Consider the following 24,658-nt stretch of genomic DNA (forward strand, 5'->3'; position numbering starts at 1 on the left):
TGGGTATGAGTCTTACTTAAGGTCTAGAGAAAGGTCAGTGGTGAGTTGGGGCTGTACTCGGGCCTCCCTTCTTAAGAGTCAGAAACTCTTTAGTTAATTATCCATTTACAATATCCAAGAGAGCAGTTCCCACACCCCCTGGCTCGGGGACCCCCCACAAGGGTCCTGTGTTTTCACTAGTTTGGGTCTGGACTGGGGCTTCTGAGCCACAGGCCCTAAGCCACATCCTGGAGTCAGGAACCCATCCGTGCCCCCCAGAGAGTTCCCAGCAAGAGACCTACACGTAGGTGTCTGATGAGGTCACAAAGCCCCTCCACCGGAAGGCTCCTCCCCCAGGCCAGGGCTGACCACCCCCCCTCTGCAGGGCCATGGCCAAGCCCTGGAGAAGCTCCACCTTCTGGAACCACTGAGCTCCCGCACCTGTGAAGCCCAAAAGGCCAGGACGGGTGGGCTGGGGGACACTGGGCTGGCCATGTGCCCAGGTGCCTGGCTCCCTGACCATGTATCTGTGGTGACCCACCTTTTCTCCAGCCGCCATGAACCGGTTTCGCAACATCAAGCGCATGCAGCCACTCCAGGGACCCTCAAAATGGGTCCCCACTCTGGGCGAGTTGCAGAAGACCCTCCAGAAGGGCGAGTACCTGCCCCTCCGCCCGCTGCCCATGTTCGAGAGTAACTTTGTGCAGGTCCCCAGCTTCCTGCACCCTGGGGGTGGAGAGGGGCAGGAGGGGATTGGAAACCCCCCCGGGCTGGGGGATTTGGACCCAGGCAGGCATGAGGTGGGGTGGGGGCGGGGCTCCGGTGGCCAGGGGCTTGGGCTGGGGGTGCCGGAGGACTGCTGGAGAAAGGAGTGGTTCCAGCCCCTCTCCCTGGCCCCCCAGGTGAACAATCGAGGGGCCCCCGTGTACGTGCACCACAGAACCAACCGTCTGACCATGGGTGTGGCTGCCTCCCTGCCAGGCCTGGTACTGCCAGACATCCTGCTGATCGCTGAGCGCGGAGAGGGCAGGGAGTGCTCCAATCTCGTCCTCACCAGGTGCCTCCATCCCCCCCAGCGGCCCCAGACAGTGCTCCCACCTGGTCCTCATTGGGTGCCTCCATCCTCCCATCTGTTCCTGTTCTGTCCCATCTCCTGCTCTGCCATTGGCATCTCCTGCTTCTCCGCCCCCAGGATGCTCCCACTGGACCTGGCCCACCTCTACGTGCATGACCTGTCTGCCTGCCGCCTGAAGCTACGACTGGTCACAGGTCGCTACTACTACCTGGAGCTGGATGCCCCTGATAATGAGCTTGGCTTCCTGTTTGACCGCTGGATCCGTCTCATCAACCTACTCCATGAGCCGGCCACAACCTGGGCCCCCCGGACCCTGAGCACACCAACCATGGGCCTGGTCCATGTGGTACCCCCTGCCTCCACCTGGCGCCTCCAGGTGGGTACTGCCCCCCACCCTGGGGCAGCTGCGGTTCTAGATCTCAGAACCAAGTCCAACAGCCTGCAACCCAGAGCCCCAAGAAATGAGGCCGGGGGCCTGGATGACAGAGGAGGGCCTGGGACCTGCACTCCTGGATCTGAGGGAGGAGGGGCTGGGAGATGGACTCCTGGTTTAGGGAGGAGGAGGCTGGGGGCCTAGATTCCAGGGTTTGCAGGAGCAGAGGACAGGATCCCTGAGTCCTGGGAGAGGGATGGGCTGGGGTCCTGGAGTCTTGGGCTGAGTAGGTAAGGGAGATGTGGAGACCAGGAGGAGGCCACCCCTCCTCACTGTCCCCCTTCTTGTCCGCAGGCCCAGCCCCAGTCCAAACGTTCAGGTGAGCAGGTTCAGTGTCCATCAGGCTCTCCCCTGCTTCTCAGCATCTTCTGCACCAAGCATGGTCTGACCTTCCCCTTCTTCCCTGGCCAAGCCCCCCGCGTGTCTCCCTGTGTCCTCCCTGTCCGGGACATTGACTCAAAGCATCCCCTCCTCTGCAGTCATGATTGCCAAGCCCACATTTCCTTACAAGCTGATGGCATCTCAGAGACAGAAGAAGACCAAGGTGAGCATGCAGGCCAGGCTTGGCTGTGGAGGGATGGGGCAGGGATACTGGGCTCCCTCACTGCCCCCATCCCTCCTTCCACTGTCAGACCCTCAAGCGCAGATTCAAGTCTCAGGCCGTGGGCGATTCTGTGCCTCTTATCTGGTCACATGCGGAGCATGCTCAAGCTAAGAAGAAACCTACAGAAAAGTAGGCTGGGGGTCTGGCTCCTGGGGGGAAGCAGGGGAAGGCTGAGGACCCAGTGCCGATGCCGTCAGTCATGCCATGTGGTCCTACAGGTCCCAACCAAAACTCTACTTGGACACATCTCAGACGAAAATCCAGGTTTCTGGTGAGCACACCCCCCACATGTGTGGATCCCCAAAGTTCTGGCCCTTTGGCTGAAAGCTCAGACTACTTTCTTTCCATCCAGAGAAGCCCAGCATCACCATCCGTACCATCTTCAGCATCATTTCCAACACCATCAACCACACACAGTCCTCTTCCAAGGCAGCTATATACTGGGGGCCCAACTCTTGGTCTGAGGGAGGAGGGACTGGAAGTTTGGACTCCTGGGTCTGAGTGGGGAGGAGGGACTGGGGGTGGTCTGAGGGAGGAGGAGCTGTGGTCTGGACTCCTGGGTCTGAGGGAGGAGGTGGGGCTGAGGCTCTGGTCTCCTGGGTCCTGGGTCTCAAGCTTTCTCTGGTCCTGATCATCCTTCCCGTTTCTCGGCCCGTCTCTAGGGTCACTCATCTGACTCAGAGGTGGGCACGGTTCTCGGAGGCTTAGTGGAGACCCCTGTCCGGTGCATCTCGGAGGACAGCCAGGAGCCTTCCCTGGTGGGCTCCTATGACTGCTTGGACGCCTACCTGTGGCAGCAGGATGTTGAAGACCTGATGGACCCGGATACCAGCACCTTGTCTTCTTCCTCCTTCAGCCCCGCCCCTGGCCCTCCAGCCTTCTACTTCCCTCATGCTTTACCCTCCGGCCGGAAGCACAAGGAAAAGGCCGGGCAGAAGCCGCGGCCATCGCGCTCCCAGAAGTCCCCATCTACCCGGGCCACCTCTTCGAGGGTTCCATTCATCCTCGACCAGTCCAAGAAGGTCTCGGCAGTGCGCGCCCCATCCCAGAAGACCTCAGCTGCCCCTGGCCCATCCCGGAGGGTTCCCACTGCTCCTGGTGCCCCTCAGAAGGTCCCCACTGCGCCTGGTCCCCCTCAAAAGGTCCCAGCAGCACGGGGCCCATCTCGGAAGGCAACACCTGTAGTGACCACCTCCCCGAAGGCCCCACCAGCTCACGGTGCATCCCGGAAGCCTCCAGCTACCTTGGCTGTTTCTCGGAAGGCCCAAGCCATACCTGCCCCATCTCAGAAGCCCCCACCCATGTTGGCTAGTCCTCAGAAGCCTCCAGCCGTACCTTTCCTGTCTCAGAAGTCCCCACCCACCCTGGCTCTTCCCCCAAAGGCCGTGTCCCCCACTCTCCAAAGGAAGAAATCTTTGTTCATCCCTACCCCATCCCAGAAGGCTGTGACCTCACCTAGTCGGTACAAGATGACCCCGAAGAGAGCTGATTTTGGCCTGGGGCCCGAGATAGGTCCTAGAAGGGATGTGGCTGAGAGAAGGAAGCAGGAAGGGGCACCCCAGCCCATGTTGTTCGTGGGCACCCAGGAGATGGATGTACTGGAGACGAGGACCCAGAAGACATCCATGGAGCTGCCTTTCACCACCACGAAGAAGCAGTCAGAGGAAGTCGTGATCAGCAAAGCCCGGGAAATCACCCTGGATGGCCTGAAGGGCCGGGGCTTGCTGGAGGACAAGGTCCACAGAAAGAAGGAGAAGATATCCCTGGACATGCCTGGCTTCAGATCCAAGGAGAGGGGAGAGCAGCACAGGTGGCTCAAGACCCAGGAGCTGGCCATCGAGGGAGGCCCAGAGGAACAGAGCAGGCCCTTCTCGGTAGAAGGCCTCACGCTCGCCAAGATGATGATCATGGCCAACTGCAAGGAGCCCCCACAGAGACAAGCTGCAGTCGGCCTGCCCTCCTGGCTCTCAGCTCCCCAGGCATCTATGTCAGCAGAGGGTACAGGGCCCTTCAGTCCCTGTTCTGCTCCCTTGTCAGAGAGGAAACCAATGGCAGTTAGGGAGCAGTCCCCAGTGGGCTCCTGGGCGCCTTCGATGGAGGGGACCCTGGCGGGGTTTAAGGAGCAGTCCCCATTGAGCTCCTGGGCACCCTCAATGGAGGGGCCCTCAGTGGGGGGTAGGGAGCAGTCCCCGGTGGGCTCATGGGTGCCCTCACCAGAGAGGAAGCCAGTGGCAGTTAGGGAGCAGACCCTGGTGAGCTCCTGGGCACCCTTGATGGAGGGGACCTCAGTGGGGGGTAGGGAGCAGTCCCCAGTGGGCTCCTGGGTGCCCTCGACAGAGGGGACCTCAGTGGGGGGTAGGGAGCAGTCCCCGGTGGGTTCCTGGGCACCCTCGACAGAGGGGACCTTAATGGGGGGTAGGGAGCAGTCCCCAGTGGGCTCCTGGGTGCCCTCGCCAGAGGGGACCTCAGTGGGGGGTAGGGAGCAGTCCCCGGTGGGCTCCTGGGCACCCTCAATGGAGGGGACCTCAGTGGGGGGTAGGGAGCAGTCCCCAGTGGGCTCCTGGGCACCCTCGACAGAGGGGACCTTAATGGGGGGTAGGGAGCAGTCCCCAGTGGGCTCCTGGGTGCCCTCGCCAGAGAGGAAACCAGTGGCAGTTAGGGAGCAGTCCCCGGTGGGCTCCTGGGCACCCTCGACAGAGGGGACCTCAGTGGGAGGTAGGGAGCAGTCCCCAGTGGGCTCCTGGGTACCCTCGCCAGAGAGGAAACCAGTGGCAGTTAGGGAGCAGTCCCCGGTGAGCTCCTGGGCGCCCTCAACAGAGGGGACCCCAGCAGGGGGTACACAGCAGTCCCCAGTGGGCTCCTGGGTGCCCTCAATGGAGGGGATCTCAGTGGGGGGTAGAGAGCAGTCCCCAGTGGGCACCTGGGTGAAGGGGAAAATACATCGGTGGGCAGAGAGGAGCAGGCATCAGTGGGCAGAGGAGAGAGCAAATGTAGAGGAGCTGTCCCAGGATACCATGGGGCCTCCTGAGGTGCCCTACCTCCCCGAGCAGGAGATGGGCAGTGTCTCCAGCAGCCAGAAGATGGACAATGTCTCCCTGTCTCCCACCCCTCTGCCTGCATCAGAGGGGGAGGATACAACCCGGTCGCCAACCTCACTGACCCCCTTGTCAGAAGTGGGAGCTGGGGGGTCCCCACCGCTCAGCAGCCTATTTCAAGAGCCTCTCGAGCCCAAGGAGATGTCAGACCTCAGCCCTGTGACCACAACGGGGCTGTCCTCAGCGGGTGTCTCACCCTCACCCTTGGAAGTTGAGAGCGGGACGGACCTGGCTGCCAGCGGGGATAAGGAAGAGGAACAGGATGTCTTCAGCCCTTCAGACAGGTACTTGGGGTGATGACTGATATATTCCATCAACCCCATTCTCTGCCAGGTGGAGGATCACGCCCTCTTTTCTCACTTTTATTCATGGACTTGGTATTTAGTGAGTGTTGACTTTGTGCTAGGCATTGTTCTAAGTACTGGGAATCCAGCACTGAGCAATTTGGGGCATATATGCCCTTGCCATCTTGTGTGTAGAGCCCAGAGATGCTGTTTAGCCTCCCGCAATGCACAGGCTCTTCCTTCAACCCCACCCCCAGCGAAGAATGATCCACACAAACTATCAGTAGTGATGAAGTTAGGAATCCTGACAATAAAAACTAAGGCAATTATATTGTATGATGTAAGCTGATAGCTCCATGGGGAGACAGTACAGGAGGGCGGACTAGGCGTGAAGGTAGGCAGCCTCCAGAATGGGACTGGTGGATCCGGGAGGGCCTCAGGGAGCTGATGTCACTTGTAAAAGACTTGGAGGAGAAGAGGGAGGGTTCCATGCACACATCTGGGGAAGTTATGAGTGTGCAGTATGTTGACCAAGAGTGAGTTCCAAGGGGCTCCAGAGAGAAGAATGCCATTAGAAGAGTCAGGGAACTGGTGGCGATCACAGGAGACCTTGCTGGGCGTTTTAAGAACTTAGGCTTTGATGCTGATGAGTGAGCTGGGGGCAGGTGGATTGAGCTAAATAGTTGGGATTCATGTGTGTTAGAAAGGGCTCTCTCTGGTCCAAGCATCGAGAAGGTAAGCGGGCAAGGATGGAAGCTGGGAGTTGGCAAGAGGCAGTCGGAGTGATCCAGGCATGAGATGATGTGGATCTGGACACGAGGGGAGGTGTTGGAGGTGTTGAGAGGAGACAGTGTTCTAGAGACGCTCTGATGGCTGAGCCAACAGATTGTGTCCGTGTGGTATGAAGGGAAAGTGTAAGGGTTGTGGTCTGGGACACTGGGGAAATGCTGTGGCCATTGGCAGCAGTCAGAGAAGCTGTGAATAAAATGGATGGCAGGTAGAGCATCAGGAATTCCATTTTGGATATCTGAATTCCAAGATGTCTGGTGAAGATGTGGGTTAGGTAGCCAGATGCGTGAGTCACAGGTGACTTGGGAAATCATCAGCTCGGGGATGGCTACTGCAAGTTAGAAGACTAGGGGAGGTCTCTGGCCAGCAAGTGTAAACAAAGCAAGTGTTGGGAAGAGGGGAGACCACAGTAGTGGTGTGCAGATGGTGAGACACAGACATCCTGGCCACCATGGGAAAAGAGCAGTTGTGTCTAATGCCGCATCTAGGTGGGGGGAGGTGGGACTGAGATGAGGCCTCTGGATTTATCAGCAAGGATTCGATTATTTGTTACATGGTGGTAACGAGTTGAATGGGGCAGGCCTGAAGAGGCACAGAGAGCAGGAGGTCACCTGCCAGGGTCCTTGAAAACGTGATGCTGGCTGAAAGGAGCCAGATGCAAGGGTCCCTGTCGCGGATGATGCCCTTTGACAATTGTGGGGCAGACAAATCCCAGCTGACTGGTGGTTGCCAGGAGCTGGGATGGGGAGGGATGGCACATGGGGAACAGGGTCTCCTTGTGGGCTGATGAAACGTTCTGGAGCTCAGAGGTTGTGGTCCCACCACGTGGCAAATGCAACAAATGCCACTGAACTATGCACTTTAAAATGATTGCAATGGTAAATTTTATGTGATGGGTATTTCCCCACTGTATCCCTACATACCTACCTCCAGGCGTTGGCAAAGAGGGCATTCTGAGGGGAGGAGTAGACAAGCTTTCTGCGAGTGGCTTGCTGCAAGGGGAGAAGGGATGTGGAGAGGCAGCTGGGGTAGGAAGCAGGCGCAAGAGCGATTCTTGAGAGGAGAGTGACCAGAGTGCAGTTGGATGTGGGGTGAAGGGTGCACAGCTGGGCTTGGTAGCGACTAGGCAGGAGAGAGAGGAACCTGCAGGTCCGTCAGGGCCAGGAAGACGCAATGGGGACCCTGTTCCATCTCATGCTCCGTTTGGGACGGGTTTACTGAGCACTCAGTAAACTGTGGCCTCCAACGCCTCCTTTGGCTTTCTCTCTCTCTCCAGCATGCTCAGTACCGAGAGCCCTCAATAGCGGGATTCCGGGAACTCGATCTCAGTTGCCAAAGTGTCCAAAGGAGCCCAGCTTGGCCAGGTAGCCCGAGACCCCGTAGACCCGCCCAAGTCCTGGCACCGGAGTCCGGGAGCTCAGACCCCACCCTGGCTCTTTCCTCTTCCCCACAGGCCCCCAGGGTGCTGTGCACCTCTACCACTAAGAAGCAGGGTGCTGAAAAGGCCGGGCGGGGGTATGCTCCCTCTCCGGCAGAGACCAGAGCTATCTATACCTTTATATATTGGGGGGGGGGGAGCGGGACGGGTGAGAGCCCGCGGGGTGGCCCAGCTTCGCAGAGATTAAAAACCTGAGTCAGACTCAGCAAAAGTCGTGCCTGGATGCCTGTGTGTGCGCGGGGGAACCTCAAGAGCTTGGTGCGGCTGGGGGTAAGAGGCGAAGAGAGGTCCGCGCAGACCCCGCCCCACGCCCTAGAACATCCCCTGCAGCGCAGCGGCTCCCATTGGCTGCGATCCAGGGGTCCCAGCCAATCCTGCTGGGGGTCGGGTTTCTCGTGAGCTGGACCCGGGAGACTCAGAAGCGACGGGTAACCCTGGACGGTCCCACACCACAGCTGACCCAGTGACACGCTAACATCTCTCTGGTGAGGGCAGGGCGGTTGGGCTCAGGGGCTGGCCTTCGGGTCGGGGCCAGCAGCGGGGTGTGGGTCGGAACGAGGGGCGCTCCCGAGCGCCACGGAGCCCCCTTCCCACGCAGGAGCTGCCGCCTCCGTGGATGTTGGATGTCGATTCCCAGAAGCCCCCTAAGGGGAAATGGTCGACACCGCCCTTCGACCCGCGCTTCCCCAACCAGAACCAGACACGAAACTGCTACCAGAACTTCCTGGGTGAGACCTTGCGGGCCAGGTTAGGGGCAGGGGGTAAGAGAGGGGAGACAGCAAGGGGCGCGCCCCACCTGAAGATGGGGAGAGGGTCGGGGACCCGACTTGGCGGCGGAGACCGTTGGGAGGGAAGGGGAGGGGACCACCGTCCGCAGGGGCGGGGTCTAGTATGGGGTCTAGTATGGGGAGAACCGAGTCCTGGAGGGGCGGGGCCTGGCCTGGAGGGGGTGGACCGACCATGGTGGGACAGGGCCTGGTCGGGAGTGGGTGGGACCTGGTGTGGAGCGGCGAGGACGGAGCCCTGGAGGGGCGGGGCTTGGTCTGGAGCGGGTGGGCCAACCTTGGTGGGCCGGGGTCTGGTCGTGGAGGGGCGCGGCCTGGAGAGGACGGGACCAAGTCCAGGAGCGGGGCAAAGGAGGGCTAAGCGGGGTCTTCCCGAGAAGGGGAGGAACTTGGTCTGACGAGGTAGCGGCGAGGCAGGGAGGGAGGGAGGGAAAGAAAGAGCGAGAGAGATACACAGAGAGAGGTAGAGAGACAGAGAGAGATACAAAAATGCAGAGATACAACGCGAGCGCCTGGCCAGGGCCGGGGCCTGGAGTGGAGGGGCGGGATTGAGTCGTGGAGGACGAGGCCACGGAGGGGGTGGGGCCATTGTTGGGGGCGGGGTGAGGGGCGGGGCCACAGAGCCACCCCGCCGGCTCGCGGGGCCCCACCCTGCAGACTACCACCGCTGTGTCAAGAGAATGAACCGCCGCGGGAAGAGCACGCAACCCTGCGAGTATTACTTCCGCGTGTTCCACTCGCTGTGCCCCATGAGCTGGGTGAGCAGGCCGGGGGGGCGCCGGCGGCCGGCCGGGGGTGCCGGGTTCCGTGGAGCTGAGCCGGCGCCCTCGGCCTCCTCTCCCACCCCCGCCCGCCCCTTCCCAGGTGCGGCGCTGGACCGAGCAGATCCAGGACGGGACCTTCGCCGGCAAAATCTGACGGTCTGAGGGCCGCTCCTCCGAACGATCAGCGCACTGACCCCGCGTCCTCGCGTCTCCCGGAGCCCCGGCCCCGGCTGTACACTCCCCAGCCTCTAAACCACCAATAAAGCTCTGTTGCTGCTGATATTTCTTCTTAATATGTGGTGTGGGGGCTGGAGAAGTCCTTCTTGCGTCAGGGCCCTGCAGCTAGCACTACTGGTGCTGATGGGAGAGGGGGCAGGGGTGGAAGGAGGATCGTGGAATCTCCAGAGTGGGATGCAGCCCAGCCCCTCCTGCGCCCGCTCCAGTACCTCCAGCAGCCAGCAGCCGCCGGACCAGACTTCTGTGGATGACCGCGCTTGCCCCCCAGGGTGCTCCTGACTGTCCACCCCCACACCTGGTCCGCCCTCCATCTCCTCCCTCAGGATCCTCCTCCCCTCTTACCTCCCCAAAGGAGTCTTCCTTTGGGACTTACATTCCCAAGTTCTGGGGTGTTGACTGTGTGCCCCCCAGCGCTGACCCCAACTATCCCTCTCCGTCTCTAGACCCTTTCCCAGCTATTCACCACTCTACGTCACTCCCCCGCCCCCGTCTGACTCCCATTCCCCCCCAAGTACACCCTGTCCTCACGCTGGAGCCCCTCCCAGCAGTCTTCTGTAGGCCCAGCCGTCCTTTCAGCACTGCTCCCAGGCCAGAGCAGTCTCCTCTGACGTTCTCCAGGATGCTTCTGCCGGATGCTCCAGGCTCCTGTCTGGATAATGCTTTGCTCCTGCCCCATCCAGGCACTGGATCTGCCTTCAGCCAGCCTCAGAGGTGGCAGCATTGATTCCAAATGCCTCTTGAAATGTCACCTGTCTAACCACCCACCCCCCTGCTGTCCTCCCCCCAACCCGCCGCCCCCCCGCCAAGGCTGAGGAGTCACCCTTCATAAGCACAGAGCCCTGGGATTCTAGCCTGGGCCTGAGTCCTGGGCAGGGGATGGACTGGATCCCACTGTTCCTCCCAGAAGCTGTACGTTTCCTTGAACAGCCTGGACCCACACTCTGCCTGAAGTAGTCTCAAAGAGGCCTGTTCAATCCTGGGGTTCAAAGGTGGCTATTACTAATAACACCTGAACAAGCCTCTTGACCTGTGTGCACCTCAGTTTCCCCAGCTGTAAACCCAGATGGTGCAGAGTCCCGTTACCAGGAGAGGTGGGTTGATGGGAGGGGCTGAGTGGACTCAGGGGAGGACTGGCTCAATCCTGCTCCTCACTCCTCCCATCCCCCTTGATGACTTCTCCCACACTTGCATACCCTCTACACTGCCCTCATCACCCCATCCAGGGCACACCCCCGGCGTCTCATCTGCTGGGATGGCAGCACCCAGATACCTTGCCCCAGGACTCCCTTGCTCCAACCACAGCCTGAGAAGCAGGAGGGCACAGGAAGGTGCAGGGTGTGCTGAGAGCTACAGGAAGGGCTGTCCCACTCTAGTGGCTGCGCTGCTGGATCAAGGGACACAGGCAAGGCAGCTCTGAGTTACCGAATGGGGCTGATGGGTGTCTGACACTCAGTGAGGTCACCCAGGTAGCCTCTGACCACAGGGCCTGACACCCACGCAGCCCCAGCCAGCCCCTTGACCTCCCCCAGGGTACCAGTGCCTAGAGTGCTTTGCTGGCTGCCCAGAAGCCACTCCTAGCCTTCCTCCTCCTTTCCATCTTTGGCCCAGGATCCTCCCAACCATCATTCCTCGACCACTTCTGGAACATTTTTAACATTTTATTTATTTTGGAGAGAGAGAGAGAGCGAAGGCACATGCGCTTGTGTGAGTGGGGGGGAGTGGTAAGGGAGAGAGAGCAGAGCCCCACATGGGGCTCAATCTCACCACCCTGAGATCATGACCTGAGCCAAAATCAAGAGTTAGACCCTTAACTGACTGAGCCACCCACGTGCTCCTCTTCTGGAAGATTCTTTAAAAAAAAAAAAAAAGATTTTATTTATTTATTTGAGAGAGAAAGCATGAGAGAGGGGGAAGGGTCAGAGGGAAAAGCAGATTCCAGGATTGTGACCTGAGCCCCAGGCAGACACTTGACTGATCCACCCAGAAGCCCCATTCTGGAACATTCTTTACACTCTGCCTCCACGGTCCTGTGGATGCCGGATCCCAAGGCAGGATCTACACCAACATCACTGCGAACTCCCAGGCCCCGAACTCTGAACACCTGTTCCGCTGCTCCTCTACCAGCTCCTCGGAAGCACCTGATGTCAACCTCACGGACCTGCAGCAGCCTGACTGGCTGGAGGAAACTGAGGCCTCTCACTAGTTCTCCCCCTCCCAGTTGCACCTCTGCTATCGCCACCTCCTTCCCCTCTTCCCCCTCGCCCTCAGTCCATCTCTCCTCCTCCCATCTCTGCAGACCTCAGCCAGCTCCTTCCTCCATCTCTGCAGACAGGCTCAGGTGCCTCCGGAGGCTCAAAATCACCAAGGGGCTCAGCAGCCTTCATCCTTTGCTCCCCAAACCTCGAGGCACCCGCTCTCCCTCTCCCTCCCCCGCCATGGAAGCCCTGTGGCGCAGCTCCAGTCCAGACAGACTCCCTAAACCCTCTGCACCACGGGTAGGTCACAGGGCTGCTGGGAGGATGCCGCTGTTAGGAGTTACACAGCCCAGTGTTCTCGGGGTGCATGTGCAGGAGGCTCAGTCTGTGTGGGCGATTCGAGGAACTCAGAATTAGTGCGGCGGTTCAATGCTGGTACCCCACACCACACCCGACGGTGGCAGCGACAGGAAGCCTGGATCCCTCCTCGACCAAGCAGCTCCAGGCCGGCCGGCCCACCAACAGGGGCCTGGAGTTGCTGGAGCCATCTGGTCAACACACATGGCGTTGGCAGGGTAGGAGAGCATCCCCCGAGGAGACACGTGGGCCCAGGATTGGGGCGCCGGCCTGGGGAGCACCTGGCTCTGCTGCCCTCCTAGCCACCAGAGAGGACAGTGAGCTGGGGAGAGGAGAGAGCAGAGCACAGCCCTCGTCCTGGGAGCTGCAGTTACTTTGTTTCTCACAGCTCCTCTTTCCTTCATCTCAGGGTCTTCCCCTTGTCCTCCCTCAGGCTGCCTGGATTGTATGGGGCTTAGGCCCCAAGGCCTGCGGCCCTTATTACCCCCGTCCCTGGGGCCTGAGCCACCAGGGGGAGCTCCTGATGCCAAGCCCTCCAGGTCCTGACACTTTCCTGGCCTCCACGCATTTCCCAGTGGAGCTGGGCTGGGGGCCCTTATGGGGGCAGGGCTGGTCAGGGTGGAAACTGCCAGCAAGGTGGATGCCGCAAGCTATCTATGAAAGGGGGCAAGCTATCTATGAAAGGGGACGTAGTTCCTGCCCTGGAGGTCTTCCCTGACTCTCAGCAGGGGTGGCCTTGGCTCCAGGGGGCCATTGGGAAAGGTCAGGAAACACCTTTGTCACAACTGGTGCTCCTCAGCCTACAACACACACATTAGCTGGCTCAAGATGGAGGCCATGTCTCTGATCTCTGCTTTTGGGGTTCGAGACACTCTTGAGAATCAGAGGAAGGCTTCAAACCCTCTTCCCTGAGAAGAACCCACAGGCACATGTGCACTTGCTACATTTAAAGCAAAATTTCCAGAGGTTCTTGCCACCCTGTGGCCGTCTGGGAGGTGGCTCCCAGCTCTGAGCCCTGTCCAGAAGCCTCGGTGAGGGCACCTGCCCACCAGTCCGGGCGGAGGCCCCTTTCTTTACAGAAGCCATCCCTCTGCGTTCTCTTCTCCCTCATCGTTAACAGGAGGGAGGAAATGACCATGGGCACTAGGAGCCACAGGGAGGAGAGATGGGCTCTCTCACTGTCTCCTGAAAGGAAGGGGGGGGCCCTCTGCAGATGGAAGGAACTGGAGAAAGGTTACAGCTCTGCTGGGTCCCGCCCCTCCCACCGCTCAGCCCCCAGCCCCACCTGATGCTCTGGAGGGAGAAGGCCTCAGGCCCACACCATCTGAGCTCACTGGTCTAGAGAGCTGTCCTCATTTCTTGGGCACCGCCTGTGGTGGAGGGGAGAATGAGGAGGGGCGGCAGAATCCCCATGGACCTGGGTCCTGAGCAGTTTGAGCAGGCCCACTGCCCTGGTCCCCCAGAGCTGGGCCAACAGCACACGGACGAGGGTGCGGGCGCAGCTGACTTCAGAGGGGTGGCTAGGACCCTGTGCCGGGGGGTGGGGGGGCCGGTAGCGAGTCCCTCTTCTTGCCGGAATGTCACCTTGTCTGAATGATGGCAGGCATCCTCTCTCACGTGGGGCCCTCTTCAGAAGCACGCTTCGGGCTGAGATGTGACTCTTGCCTCTGTCCCCCGCCATCCCCAGCAATAGCCTGTGGACCCTTCACCCTTCTGAACTCAGAGGCCCCCGGAGCCCTGGCCACCTCCCCCCCGGCCCGGTCTCCCCAGCAGGGCTGAGGGTCTCAGTAGGCTGACAACATCCCCTCAAAATGTCAATCAAAATGAAAAGCTACAAAGGGTGCTGCTTATAACAAGGTTTTAATAAAATAAAAAGTTCAAGTGCTTCCAATCCCCCAACATACCCCATTCTGGTGTGGGGGAGGGGAGGGACCCCCCCCACACCCCAGTAGCACCAGGGATAGCACCATGAGAAAGACGAGGTCGCATCCGGCCTCCCTGAGACCCCCCCCAGCTGGTGAGGATGTGTCCCAGACAGCCCCTTGCCTCAGACAGTCGCAGAGCCAGGAGCAAGCCCACTCCTCTCCCCTCTGTCATGCTGTCTCTAGGCAGTGCCACCCTGGGTCAGCTCCGTTGCCTCCTGAGGCCTGGGCTTCTGGGGAGATGCCACAGGGCGGCCCCTACCCCTTATGGCTTTGCTCCCTGGGCAGGAAGGAGGTGGGTGGAGAAGGGAGCAGCTCCCGCAGTCCTGAGGCTGGAGTTGGGGTAGGAAGGCAACAGCAGCCACGGTACCCTGCTGGGGTGGGGGTGGCTCAGGGGACAGCAGTCACAAAGGGTCAGGGGTCACACCCCCGGGTATCCCCAAACCAGCCCAGCCCAGGGCAGAACTGTGCTGGGGCCTAGGGCCAGCCAATGGCTCCTTCTAGAGGTCAGTGAGTCCCCGAGAACTTGGGGCTTGGGGGGAGGGGGGCGAGGAGGGATTCCTTCCTCTCCTGGCCTGGGGCCTCCCTGTCCAGCCTGTCATGGCCCGTCACTGTTGACGTCCAGGTCAATGGAGCCATGGCTGACCACCAGCCTCAGGCGCTTGGGTGGGGAAAAGGGGGCAAAGGCGAGGGCCTGCTTGGGGATGGGGGCAGGGCCTGGGGTCCCGGCCGGGGCGGGGGCAGCAGGTGGGCCCGGAGCCACCCGGCTCAGGTCCACACGCACCACGTAAGGCAGCCCGTAGCGCCGGGCCCAGTGCCAGTCCTGCTGAGGGGCCCAGTGGGCACGGGGGGCTGGGCCCAGGGCCACCAGGGCCTCTGCTCGCAGGCAGCAGTGGGGACCACAGCCGCCCCACTGGTGCAGGGAGACGCGGGCAGCACGGAGAACGGGGGGCGCTGGGGCCCGCCGCTGCTGAGGGCGTCGGCGCCTCCGGGGCCGCACTCGGAGTGGGGGCTGCGGCAGCCACTGGAGCCAGAGGGGCGAGGCTTCCGGGCGAGCACCACAGGGCAGAGGGCAGCAGGGTTGGCAGGCTGCTGTGGAGGCCCGGGGAGGGGGGTACGGGGGAGAAAATGGAGCATGAGCTGGGCTCTGGCAAACCCTCCCCCACCACCAAGGGCAATGGCAGGTGGTGGCAGGACAAGGGGGGCGTGGGGGCGACAGAGGTCAGGAGCTGGCAGCACAGATAGGTGGGCATGGGGGCCAGAGGTGGCAGAACAGACAAGGGCGGGACTAGGGGGGCACTCACCACAGAACGGGTCCCGGCGCAGCGCGGAGAGGTGAGCACAGGCCCTGGGGCCCAGCAGGCGACCACCGCCATCCAGGCCCTGCTGCAGCCTCCTCTTGGTCTCCCGGAGCTCATACTTGTCCAGGGGCCGTGGCGGTAGGACCTCCCTGGGCTGCAGGCGGAAGGCTCCTTCGCCTTTCCTGGGGGTGGCAGGAGGGAGAAGGAAAGAAGCAGGCCCTGAGGAAGCACGTCCGGGTCGCTGCCCTCCTCCCCAGGACCCCTCCTGGGCACCTCACCTCTCACATGTGTAGCATTCACAGTGCTCATTCTTCTCACCAAAGAAGCCCTCCCCATAGAAGCAGGTGACTTCGTCCCCTGGCTCGATGTCCCGGAGCACTTTCACGCAGGCCGCATTCCCATCTGCGGGCACAAACTGGGGACCGGGGCTGCTCAGCGCTGGTCCTGGTGGCTGCCGGCCTCCACCCCTCCTAGCTAAGCACACTCCCAGGGCTGGGACTGGGGCAGGGAGAGGAGTGGCAGGGGCTGGGAGCCCAGAGTCCTCTGGTGGGGGCATCCCTCTGGGCCTGCCCTCTGCACACACTCCCTGACCTTCCGCCCATTTGCTGGCCCCCACCCTCCCTGCGGGATGATGATCCAACTGGCCCCTGCCAGTGCACACTGCCTGCTCCTTCCTGCACTCCTCCTCCGCCCCCAGACCCCCCTAGACCCACAGCTCACTCCTTGCCAGCCTGTACCCCAGCGGCCAGGTCCAACCTCTGCCAGTCTTGGCTGTCTCCCTTCCCAGTGCCTGTCTGCTTTGCAACCACAGTCTGTGAGAGCCGCCCGCCCAGGCCCCTCCTGCCTCCTGTCCCTGCCCCAGCCTCCTGCCCCTGACCCCACTCCCACTTCCTGCCCCTGCCTCTTGCCTCCGCCTCCTGCTCCTGGCCCCATTCCTGGTCTGGGAGGAGTGGGACTCCCCTCCGTGCCTGCAGTCTAGCCTCACACGTGCTTAGGGGTGGCTCTCACCACCCACCCACCCTCCTGATCCCCGGCCAATTGGCCAGAGCCGCCATGCACAGCAGGGTCTTCTGTCCTTGTTCTCTCTATTCCCCCGGACTCCAGCTGGAGCCAGCTTCTCACTCAGTTATACACCAGGTCACACGCCAGCCTCTAGTCCCTCTCCTGCCTGCCAAGCCTGTGGCTCACGGGCTGCCAGGCCATCTCAAAACCCAGCCCCATCATTCACCCAGCCAGAGCGTCCACGGTGATGACTTGAGCTCCTCTGTGGCACACAAGGCCAGAGTCACCGTGCCGGGCCTACCTCCTGGCCCTCCACTGAGGTGTAGCTGTCTGGGATGCCCTGACACGCCTCAGTTTTCCTCCAACACCGAGAAAAATCCTAGTCCTCCTTCAGTGCTGGGCTCTGGCGGGACTTCTGGGCAGCCTCCCTGCTCCGCACGAGGCCAGGCCAGGGGGTCTCCAGGTGCAGGGGCACTTCCTGTGTCCCCATCACCACGCTCCTCCCTCCAAGGGCCAAGGGCGGCAGCCAAGCCTCTGGCCACAGCCCCTCCCCCCTCGGATAGCTGCAGGTTGTGGCCCGGGTGGGGGGCTCCAGCCACTTTCTGGCTAGTCACATGCCGCTCCCCGGGGCCCCCTCAATTCCCCCATGCCCACTCCTCCATTGGGGGGGTCCCCAAGTCTCACCTTGCAGTTGGGTTTGCAGTCTAGAGCATTGAGAGGAGGGTGGGGGAGAGAAGAAACTCAGATGAGTGGAGGGCTGGGCAGAGTGGGGGGTCGTCCCCCATTCCTCTCCCCCTCCCCCCACCCCACCCTGCCCCCACCCCCACCATGGTTTATGAAGGCTGCCGGGCCCAGCCACAGCTGTGCACTCCGTTTCCGGGTGGAGTACATGATGCTGAAGTCGTTCTCCCCAGCCCTCAGCAGCCCCTCGTCCGCCTCCCGCAGCTCCGCGATGCAGCCCACCAGCAGTTCCAGCTTCTCGTTCTTCTTCCTGCCAAGAGGCCAGGCCGTGGGGCTGTGAGCAGGGCCTCCAACCAGCCCAGTGTCTCAGCAGACGGGAGCCTCCAGGGACCAGGGCACTGGGCCTCCTGTAGGCTGCTGCTGCCACCGTGGTCCTCCTCCTGGCTTTTGCCAATCCACTCACCTCCCTGGGGTGCTTCCTGGATCCAGCATCCTCTGACACAGGATAGTACCCAGACAGGCACCCCTCCTGCTGTCTGCTCGCCCTGGGCTCGTCCTCCAGCCCCAACTGCCCTTGGGCCTCACACAAGTGGTTCTTCTGCCTGGACTCCCCATGAGTGCTAGTAACGCCCTGCAAACTGTCACCCAGCACCCCACGCCCCCGCCACCGCCATGCTTCAGCAGATTCTCTGGTGGGCCTCTGCTTAGGCCGGTTTCCAAGAACACTCAAAATTCCCTCATGACTCCTGAAGACCTGAGCAGCCGTGGTCAGGACCTGTGGGTGTACCCAGTGACCACCTGCGTTCTAGCTACACCGTATGTGGCTGGCAGGGTCCGTCTTGCCACTGTCCTGTCCCTTACCCAGCAGCGGCCTCTCCTGCCCTGGCCTCCTGCCCCCCTGGGCACAAATGCTACTTCCCCAGCAGTCCCTGGAACCCTGGGGTCCCACGGGGTTCTCATTTCCCACTGGGGCTGCGATAGGCAAAGAGGGTCTGTGGGCCTGGGCCTGGCCTCAGCCGCAGAGGCTTCTCCCCTCGTCTGCAGAGGTCTCCTCTCCCAGCAGCCTCCAGGGCCCTGGTGTACGAGCTCCGGCCTCTTACCAAGCTCTGGTAGACACAATCTTGGCTCCATTCGTTTCCATGGAGTACCGTGTACAGGGCAGGATGGTGAAGCCACTTTCAGGCAGGAAGGCTCGGAGGTAGCGATAGATCTGGGGGAGGTGATGGGGTGGGCGGGGTGAGGAGCTGGGGCAGGGTCATCCTCGGCCCTCTCCTGGGTCCTAGGCCTGCTCTGCCACTGACTTGCTATGTGGTCTTAGGGGCCTCACTTCCCCTCTTGGGAGTCTCAGTTTCCTCATCTGTCAAATGAAGAGGCTGTGCTCCACCTCCGAGGGCCCCCAACTCTCCTCTCCTAGGATTCTCTGAGCCTCGTCTCTCAGATGGACCCAATGGCTAGGAAGTTAGGGAGTCTCAGGGGGAAGGGTTGGCGCTTCGTGGAGGGGCCTGGAGCCTGGGGCTCCATAAGCTCGGCCTGGCAGGGTGGAGGACCCAGGACAGGCCGAGGTGATAGGGAGGACACGTGGGCTGAGGGTGGGGGAAGGGAAGGGTGCCCTCACGTGGGTCTTGAGGGCAGCCTCCTGCCGAGGGCCCCGGCTCTGGAAGTAGTGGGCCATCCAGCCTCCCAGCGTCAGGGCCCGGTACGCAGCCTCCAGGTCCCGCTGCCTCAGGAAGGCCTCCAGCGCTGAGCGCAGGTGGTGCTGTCGCCGCAGCGGGGGCACGGGGCTGGGGGAGAGGGCACGCCTGGGTCCCAGGGCCTTGGCCTATTCCCTCCGGGCCTTCCCAGCCCCGCCCCCACCCCCACTCGGGGCTGCCGGGTGTGGAGGAAGGGAAGGGGTCCCAGCTGGGCCCCGGGTCCTCCCTGTCCCAGGCCGCCTCACCTGACGTTCATCTTATGGGTACGGAAGCCGAGGTAGGGGTCCAGGACAAGGCTGGTGGCAAGGTCGTCGTTCTCACACAGCTCTCTGGCTGTCACTCTGTCGGGTCCCATGGTGCCCCACGGACCATGCTGCCTCTGGCCCAGAGTGGAGGGGGCAATGGAGGGGGAGGGGCAGCGCCCCGGGACTCCCACTTCTGAGCTGCACGGGATTTGGCAAGCCTTTTGGTCTCCAGTCTCATCTACAAATCAGGGCGTAAAGCAAGACTGACTTTGCAGGGCCCTCAGCGAGGTCGGGATGCAACAAGTACTCCGACAGTGGGGAAGCCCAGAAAGGATGCCCGTCACCGTCATGAGTATCTTCACACTCTGGGGCACAGACACCAGTCCCCCGGCACATACAACTCACACACTCACACGCAGATTCCCTCATGCCCCCTCGTACCCCCCCCACACCCACCCACGCACGCACGCACGCACGCACGCACGCACGCACAGTCCCTACTGGCCCAGGGAAGACTGATTAATTGGCAGTCAGGGATAACCCTAAAGGCTTAGCCCGGCAGGAGGTGGGAGTCGGGGGAACCCATCTCCACTTCCAGCCCTCACTGAGGAAAAGTCCAAGGCTTCCCACCCTCTAGGACAGACTGTTCCTCCACCCACCCCCACACTTGTTGGCCTCAGCCTCCACCTCCCTCCCGCTCCCCCGTCCTCCCCCCAACCAACAGCTCCTGGGAATCATCAGGAGGCTCTGGGTGAAGCCCCAGGCAGCCTGGAGGGGGGGTGAGGGGAGGGAGAGCGGAGGAGGGATCCCAGCACCTGCTCCCTCTCCAAGGATTGGGGGGGGGGTGCTCAGAAGACAAAGGGGGGAAGAGGGGAGAGAAAAGGAATGATATGGAGAGGCAGAACAGGTCTATCAAAAGGGGAGAAAGAAGGGAATTAGCAAAAGGAAACAAAACAAGACCCCTAACCCTGACGGCGGTGGAGGGCCGGCTGGGCATCCGGACCATCCAGACCGCGGTGCTTCAGGGAGAGTCCATGGGGGACCGCAGGGGAGGGGGAGTCGAAGAGGGATCAGCAGCTAGAGCTGGGGAAAGGGGTTCTAGAAAAGACTAGAAGGCTGGGGATGAAGGAGGGGGCGCTGAGAGAGGACGCCGGACCGAGCGGAAGCTGCAAAGAGGCATGTGGGTAAAGACGAAATACACAGACTGCACAGAAGGGTGCTGGGGCCGGGAGAGGGCCGGGGGTGCCTGCTGGACACGGAGCACGCCGGGGAGGCCTGGACGTCAGGGACGACCTCGCGAAGGCCAGAGTGGAGCCCTGGGGTCAAGAGCAGGTCCCGAGGAGGTGGAGGGGGGCCTAGGGGTCCACAGCCGGGCTTGGACAGGCGGAGAAGGGGCAAGTCCTGCCCGTCAGGGAGGAGAGAGCCTGGGGTCCAGGCAGGGACCTGGGCAGGCACTGAGGATCCAGGAGCGGGGGCTGAGGTCCGCGGAAGCAGTGGGGAAGCAGACGGGGGCCTGGCGGGCAGTGAGAGTGCAGGGGAAGGGCCTGAGGTCCAGGGAGGGGAGTGGAGAGTCGCAAGGCGACCCGAGGGGTCCGCTCAGGCCCGGGAGTGCGGGGAGGGGCCTAGGTGAGGAAGCACAGGGAAGCGGCTGGGCGCCCGCAGCAGCCTGAGGCCCACCGAAAGGCCGGGAGACGCGGGCGCCTGGACACGAGGAGGGGCCGGGCGGGGCGGGGGACGGTCGGGGCTGGGGGCGACCGGGAGCCAAGGCGGCGCGGGTTGGGGGCCGAGAGGGGGCTCAGAGGTCGGGCCCCGCGCCGCCCCTCACCCGCTTCTCCTCCTCCGCCTCCTCCTCCTCAGGCACCCGCGCCGCCGCCGCCACCACCTCCCACTGCCTGCTCCAGCTCTCGTCAGACACGGCCGCCGCGCCTCCCGTCTGCGCCGCCGGGCCCGCCCCACCACCGGCAGCCGGAGCTCCCATTGGTCGAGGCGGCCGCCGCTCCTCAGTGGCTGGGCGCTCTCGCCGCTCCCATTGGCCGAGTCTCGCTCGTCCCCTCCCCGCCGGCCCTCCCGTCAGTGCCCCTACGAAACCCCGCTCCGCCCGCGCCGCTGCCAAGCGCCGCCGACGGCAGCTAATGGCTCCTGTCGCTGTCCTTCCACCGCTGCCATGGAGACTTTTCCCGCCCTCTGCCCTGAGTCGACGCCCTCATTGGCCGAGAGCGTCGTGGCTCCAGGCTAAACTCGGGTTTGGGTCAGGTTATTCGGGTCCAGGAGGGGAGGGGGCGGGCCCTGCCGGCTCCATTGCCCGCGTGTGATTGGCCGGCCCTGGAACGGCTCATCCTTCCATAGGCTAAAGCCTCCGCCCGTCACCGGAGGAGTCGCGACCGGCCCATTCTCTTTCCCGCGTGAAACCTTCGCGGACCGCGGGCAGAGAGCCGGGGCGGACACGAGGGGTGGGAGCGCGGCGGCGCCTGGCAGACCCCGCCCGGCGGGCCGTTGCCGCGGCGACCAGAGTTTATTGACAGCCCTGCCCGGCTCCGGAGGGCGCGTTGCTCCCGCTCTCTGCTCGACCGCCTTCGCCGCCGCGAGTGCCCCGGGCGATTTCGCGAGCGCCCCGAGAGCTCTGCTAGCGAGCGGGTGGGGGAGGAGCCTGGGAAGCGCGGCCTTTGGAGAGGGCTCCGCGGGGCGGCGCCTCCCGCAGTCCGGATCCCCAACTTGCTCCCACCCTGGAGGCGCACATGATCAGCAATTCACCGCCGCTGCGCCCGGAATAACGAGCTGCGCGCTCGGGGCCGGCGCTCTTTGTTTCGCGCGCCGCGTGTGTCTGGTGCGCCGGGAACAGGGCCCGGCACGGGGAGGGCGGCCCCACTGGGAACCGACCGAATGAGCGCGAGGCGGGCGCGGACGATGTCCGCGTCACTCTGTGGCGTCGGGGAGGTGGCTCGCCCTCTCTGGCCCTCGGGCTGGCGCTGGCCGGACAAGGACCACCCGGGCCCTCGCTGAGGGTTTCTTCTTAACACCCTCCTAGGTGTCTTCTATCCGCGCTTCCAGCTTCCCTCCCCGCATCTCTGCTTATGCTGTTCCTTGCCCAGCCGGGACGACCCCCTACCCCAGCTCTGACACCGCTCCCCCCAACCGAGGTACCTCTCCCCGCCCCCCAGTAGGGACGGTCACAACTCCAGAGGGCAGCAGCGGCCAGCAAGCAGAGAGGACTCTGAAAGCTTAGCTCTCTGGCAAAGTCCTAGCAGCGTGTCCGCATCTTAGAGGCGCAGCCCTTCAATCCGCGGGTGTCTGCCCTGGATCAGCACCAGCAAATGTGAGCAGAAGGATAAGCTCCTAACGGTGTTGGTAGGAGTAAAAAACGAAACGGCTTAAATGTCCATCACATGAAAAATGGGTAAATGGATCGTGACACATTCATACAGGGGAGCACCATACAGCAGCAAGGGAAGGGAGTGAACCGCGCTCCCTATATCCACCCGGACAACTCCAAAGCGTGTTGCTAGCTGCGGAAGTCTGCGTAGCGGAGCGCGGAGTCATAAAACACACAACACAAGGGTGGTGTGTGGATGCGTGTTTTAAATGCGTATAAACATGCATCAGGTGACAAAAGGAGGAGCGGGACCCCTGCAGGTGGAGGGGAAGGAATGAAATCAGGAAGCCACACGTGACATTGGTATTTGTACTTTTTTTTTTTTTTCTTGTAAGCCCAGAGGTGGAAACCACGAGTTCACTATAAACACTATCTGTTGTTTTTCTCTCCGTCAAAAGAATTCATAATATGAATAAAAATTTGACCTGCTGGGCACCTGGATGGCTCCTTTTATGATCCCAGAGTTCCACCTGGGGCTCCCTGCTCAGTGGGGAGTCTGCTTCTCTGCCCCTCCCCTGGCTTGTTCTGTCTCTCAAATAAATAAGTAAAATCTTGGGGGGGGGGGGAACAAACTTGACCTGCCAATTCCAGGGTTTATTCGAAAGAAATAACTGAGAAGTGTTAAGATATTTGTATATAAGGGCACCTGAGTGGCTCAGTGGGTTAAGCCACTGCCTTCGGCTCAGGTCATGATCTCAGGGTCCCAGGATCAAGCCCCACATCGGGCTCTCTGCTCAGTGGGGAGCCTGCTTCCCCCCTCTCTCTGTCTTCCTCTCTGCCTACTTGTGATCTCTTTCTGTCAAATAAATAAATAAAATCTTAAAAAAAAAAACCCAGAAAAATAGAAAAACCCTTAATGTCCAACAATAGAAGATTGGTTGGATCACAACAGCAAATCCAGCAGACGGAATAACAACAATGTTTAGCAGTTCCTGAGCTCTCAGCATGGGCCAGAGACTTTGCAAATAGCTGTGAGAGGGAAGGGCTGTTATAATGCCCATTGAGCAAAGTGAGGCTTATAGAGGCCAACAGACACCAGAGGTTTACTCTCAGACTCGGGGCTACAGTGCCCACCTAGCATCCTGTGGGTTCTCAACCTCAGATGGCACAGGAAGAGGCACCCCAGAGAAGGAGTGAAGCTTGGACACAAGCCGTATCGCAAACGGACTATGAGATCGTGCTGGGTAAAAGGAGCCAGAAGCCAAAATTCACGTTTGGAATGATTCCATATCTTTCTTCTTTTTATTATTTTTTATTATTTTTTAAAGATTTTATGTATTTATTTGGCAGAGAGAGAGAGAGAGACTGAGACACAAGCAGGGGTATCAGCAGGCAGAGGGAGAGGGAGAAGCAGGCTCCCTGCTGAGCAGAGAGCCGAACATGGGGCTCGATCCCAGAACTCTGGGATCATGACCTGAGCCGAAGGCAGACGTTTAACCTACTGGGCCACCCAGGCATCCCTCTTTTTTCTTTTTAAGCAGATGTATTTATTTTAGAGAGAGTGTGTGCAGGGAGGGGGTGCAGAGCACAGGGAGAGAACCTCCAGCCGACTCCCCATTGAACATGAAGCCCTGCTCAGGGCTTGATCTCACAACCCTGAGATCATGACCTGAGCGGAAATCAAGAGTTGGACGCTTAACCAACTGAGCCCCCCAGTCACCCAGGAATGATTCCATTTCTTTTTTCTTTTCTTTTTTTTTTTTTTAAGGTAGAATTCTTTTTTTTTAAATTAATTAATTAATTAGACAGAGAGAGAGATCACAAGTAGGCAGAGAGAGAGAGAGAGGAGGAAGCAGGCTCCCTGCTGAGCAGAGAGCCCAATGCGGGACTCCATTCTAGGACCCTGAGATCATGACCTGAGCCGAAGGCAGTGGCTTACCCACTGAGCCACCCAGGTGGCCAATGATTCCATTTCTATGAAATTTCCAGAATAAGTAAATCCATAGACACAGAAAGCAGATTCATGATTGCCAGGGCTGGACAGGGTGGGGGGGAGGATTAACGGAAACTGGGGAGGTATGGTGTTTCCTTTTTGGATGAAAAGATTCCAGAACTAGAGAATGCTGATGTCACAGAACATCATGCAGGTACATAAAGTCATTGAACTGTACACTTCAAAATGGCTAAAAGGGTAAATTTGATGTTAAGTGTATTTTACTATCAAAAGAGAGAGAGAAAGAAATAATCACCTAAGAAATACAGTGAAAATATAGATTCTAAGTCTCAGGAGCCAGAAAGCCCTGTTGGGTATTTAATAATCAATTATTTTAGGATAGTGTTGCCCAAGTGTGGTCTGTGCCCCAACAGCCTCAAGCAGGATCACATGGGTGCTTGGTGGGAATGCAGAATGTTGGGCCATATCCCAGAATTCCTAAATCAGAATCACCCAGACCAGTGGTTGGAATGTTCTG

General features: G+C 60.8%; 3 protein-coding genes across 7 annotated transcripts; 2 read left to right on the plus strand and 1 right to left on the minus strand.

Annotated features, from left to right (window-relative positions):
- Positions 1 to 324: 324 nt before the first annotated feature.
- On the plus strand, positions 325 to 7,893 carry GARIN5B (golgi associated RAB2 interactor family member 5B). 2 transcript variants are annotated; one of them, XM_082711231.1, is made up of 11 exons: positions 325 to 686; positions 882 to 1,036; positions 1,172 to 1,430; positions 1,782 to 1,806; positions 1,967 to 2,031; positions 2,120 to 2,220; positions 2,310 to 2,362; positions 2,444 to 2,520; positions 2,754 to 5,470; positions 7,536 to 7,623; positions 7,713 to 7,893. In XM_082711231.1, exons 1-10 carry the CDS (start codon positions 537 to 539, stop codon positions 7,561 to 7,563), a joined length of 3,630 nt encoding a protein of 1,209 aa, XP_082567357.1. In that variant the 5' UTR covers positions 325 to 536; the 3' UTR covers positions 7,564 to 7,623; positions 7,713 to 7,893. The 2 variants fall into 2 exon arrangements, with proteins under 2 accessions (XP_082567357.1, XP_082567358.1); XM_082711232.1 differs by lacking the exon at positions 7,713 to 7,893 and having other exon boundaries at positions 2,754 to 4,089; positions 5,142 to 5,470; positions 7,536 to 7,618.
- A 168-nt stretch (positions 7,894 to 8,061) lies between these two features.
- Positions 8,062 to 9,526, plus strand: COX6B2 (cytochrome c oxidase subunit 6B2). The gene is made up of 4 exons (XM_082711233.1): positions 8,062 to 8,182; positions 8,296 to 8,425; positions 9,140 to 9,240; positions 9,347 to 9,526. Exons 2-4 carry the CDS (start codon positions 8,314 to 8,316, stop codon positions 9,398 to 9,400), a joined length of 267 nt encoding a protein of 88 aa, XP_082567359.1. The 5' UTR covers positions 8,062 to 8,182; positions 8,296 to 8,313; the 3' UTR covers positions 9,401 to 9,526.
- Positions 9,527 to 13,876: 4,350 nt separating this feature from the next.
- KMT5C (lysine methyltransferase 5C) lies at positions 13,877 to 20,826 on the minus strand. Of its 4 annotated transcripts, none has more exons than XM_082709761.1 (9): positions 20,703 to 20,826; positions 18,878 to 19,115; positions 18,557 to 18,722; positions 18,042 to 18,151; positions 17,088 to 17,251; positions 16,945 to 16,964; positions 15,537 to 15,673; positions 15,262 to 15,440; positions 13,877 to 15,049 (listed from the first exon to the last, which is right to left on the minus strand). In XM_082709761.1, exons 2-9 carry the CDS (start codon positions 18,985 to 18,987, stop codon positions 14,556 to 14,558), a joined length of 1,380 nt encoding a protein of 459 aa, XP_082565887.1. In that variant the 5' UTR covers positions 18,988 to 19,115; positions 20,703 to 20,826; the 3' UTR covers positions 13,877 to 14,555. The 4 variants fall into 4 exon arrangements, with proteins under 4 accessions (XP_082565887.1, XP_082565888.1, XP_082565889.1 ...); XM_082709762.1 differs by having other exon boundaries at positions 13,877 to 15,046; positions 20,703 to 20,808; XM_082709763.1 differs by lacking the exon at positions 20,703 to 20,826 and adding an exon at positions 20,555 to 20,691.
- Positions 20,827 to 24,658: the final 3,832 nt, after the last annotated feature.

The sequence above is a fragment of the Mustela nivalis genome (genome assembly GCF_964662115.1).
Source record: "Mustela nivalis genome assembly, chromosome: 18".
NCBI classification, from domain to species: domain Eukaryota; kingdom Metazoa; phylum Chordata; class Mammalia; order Carnivora; family Mustelidae; genus Mustela; species Mustela nivalis.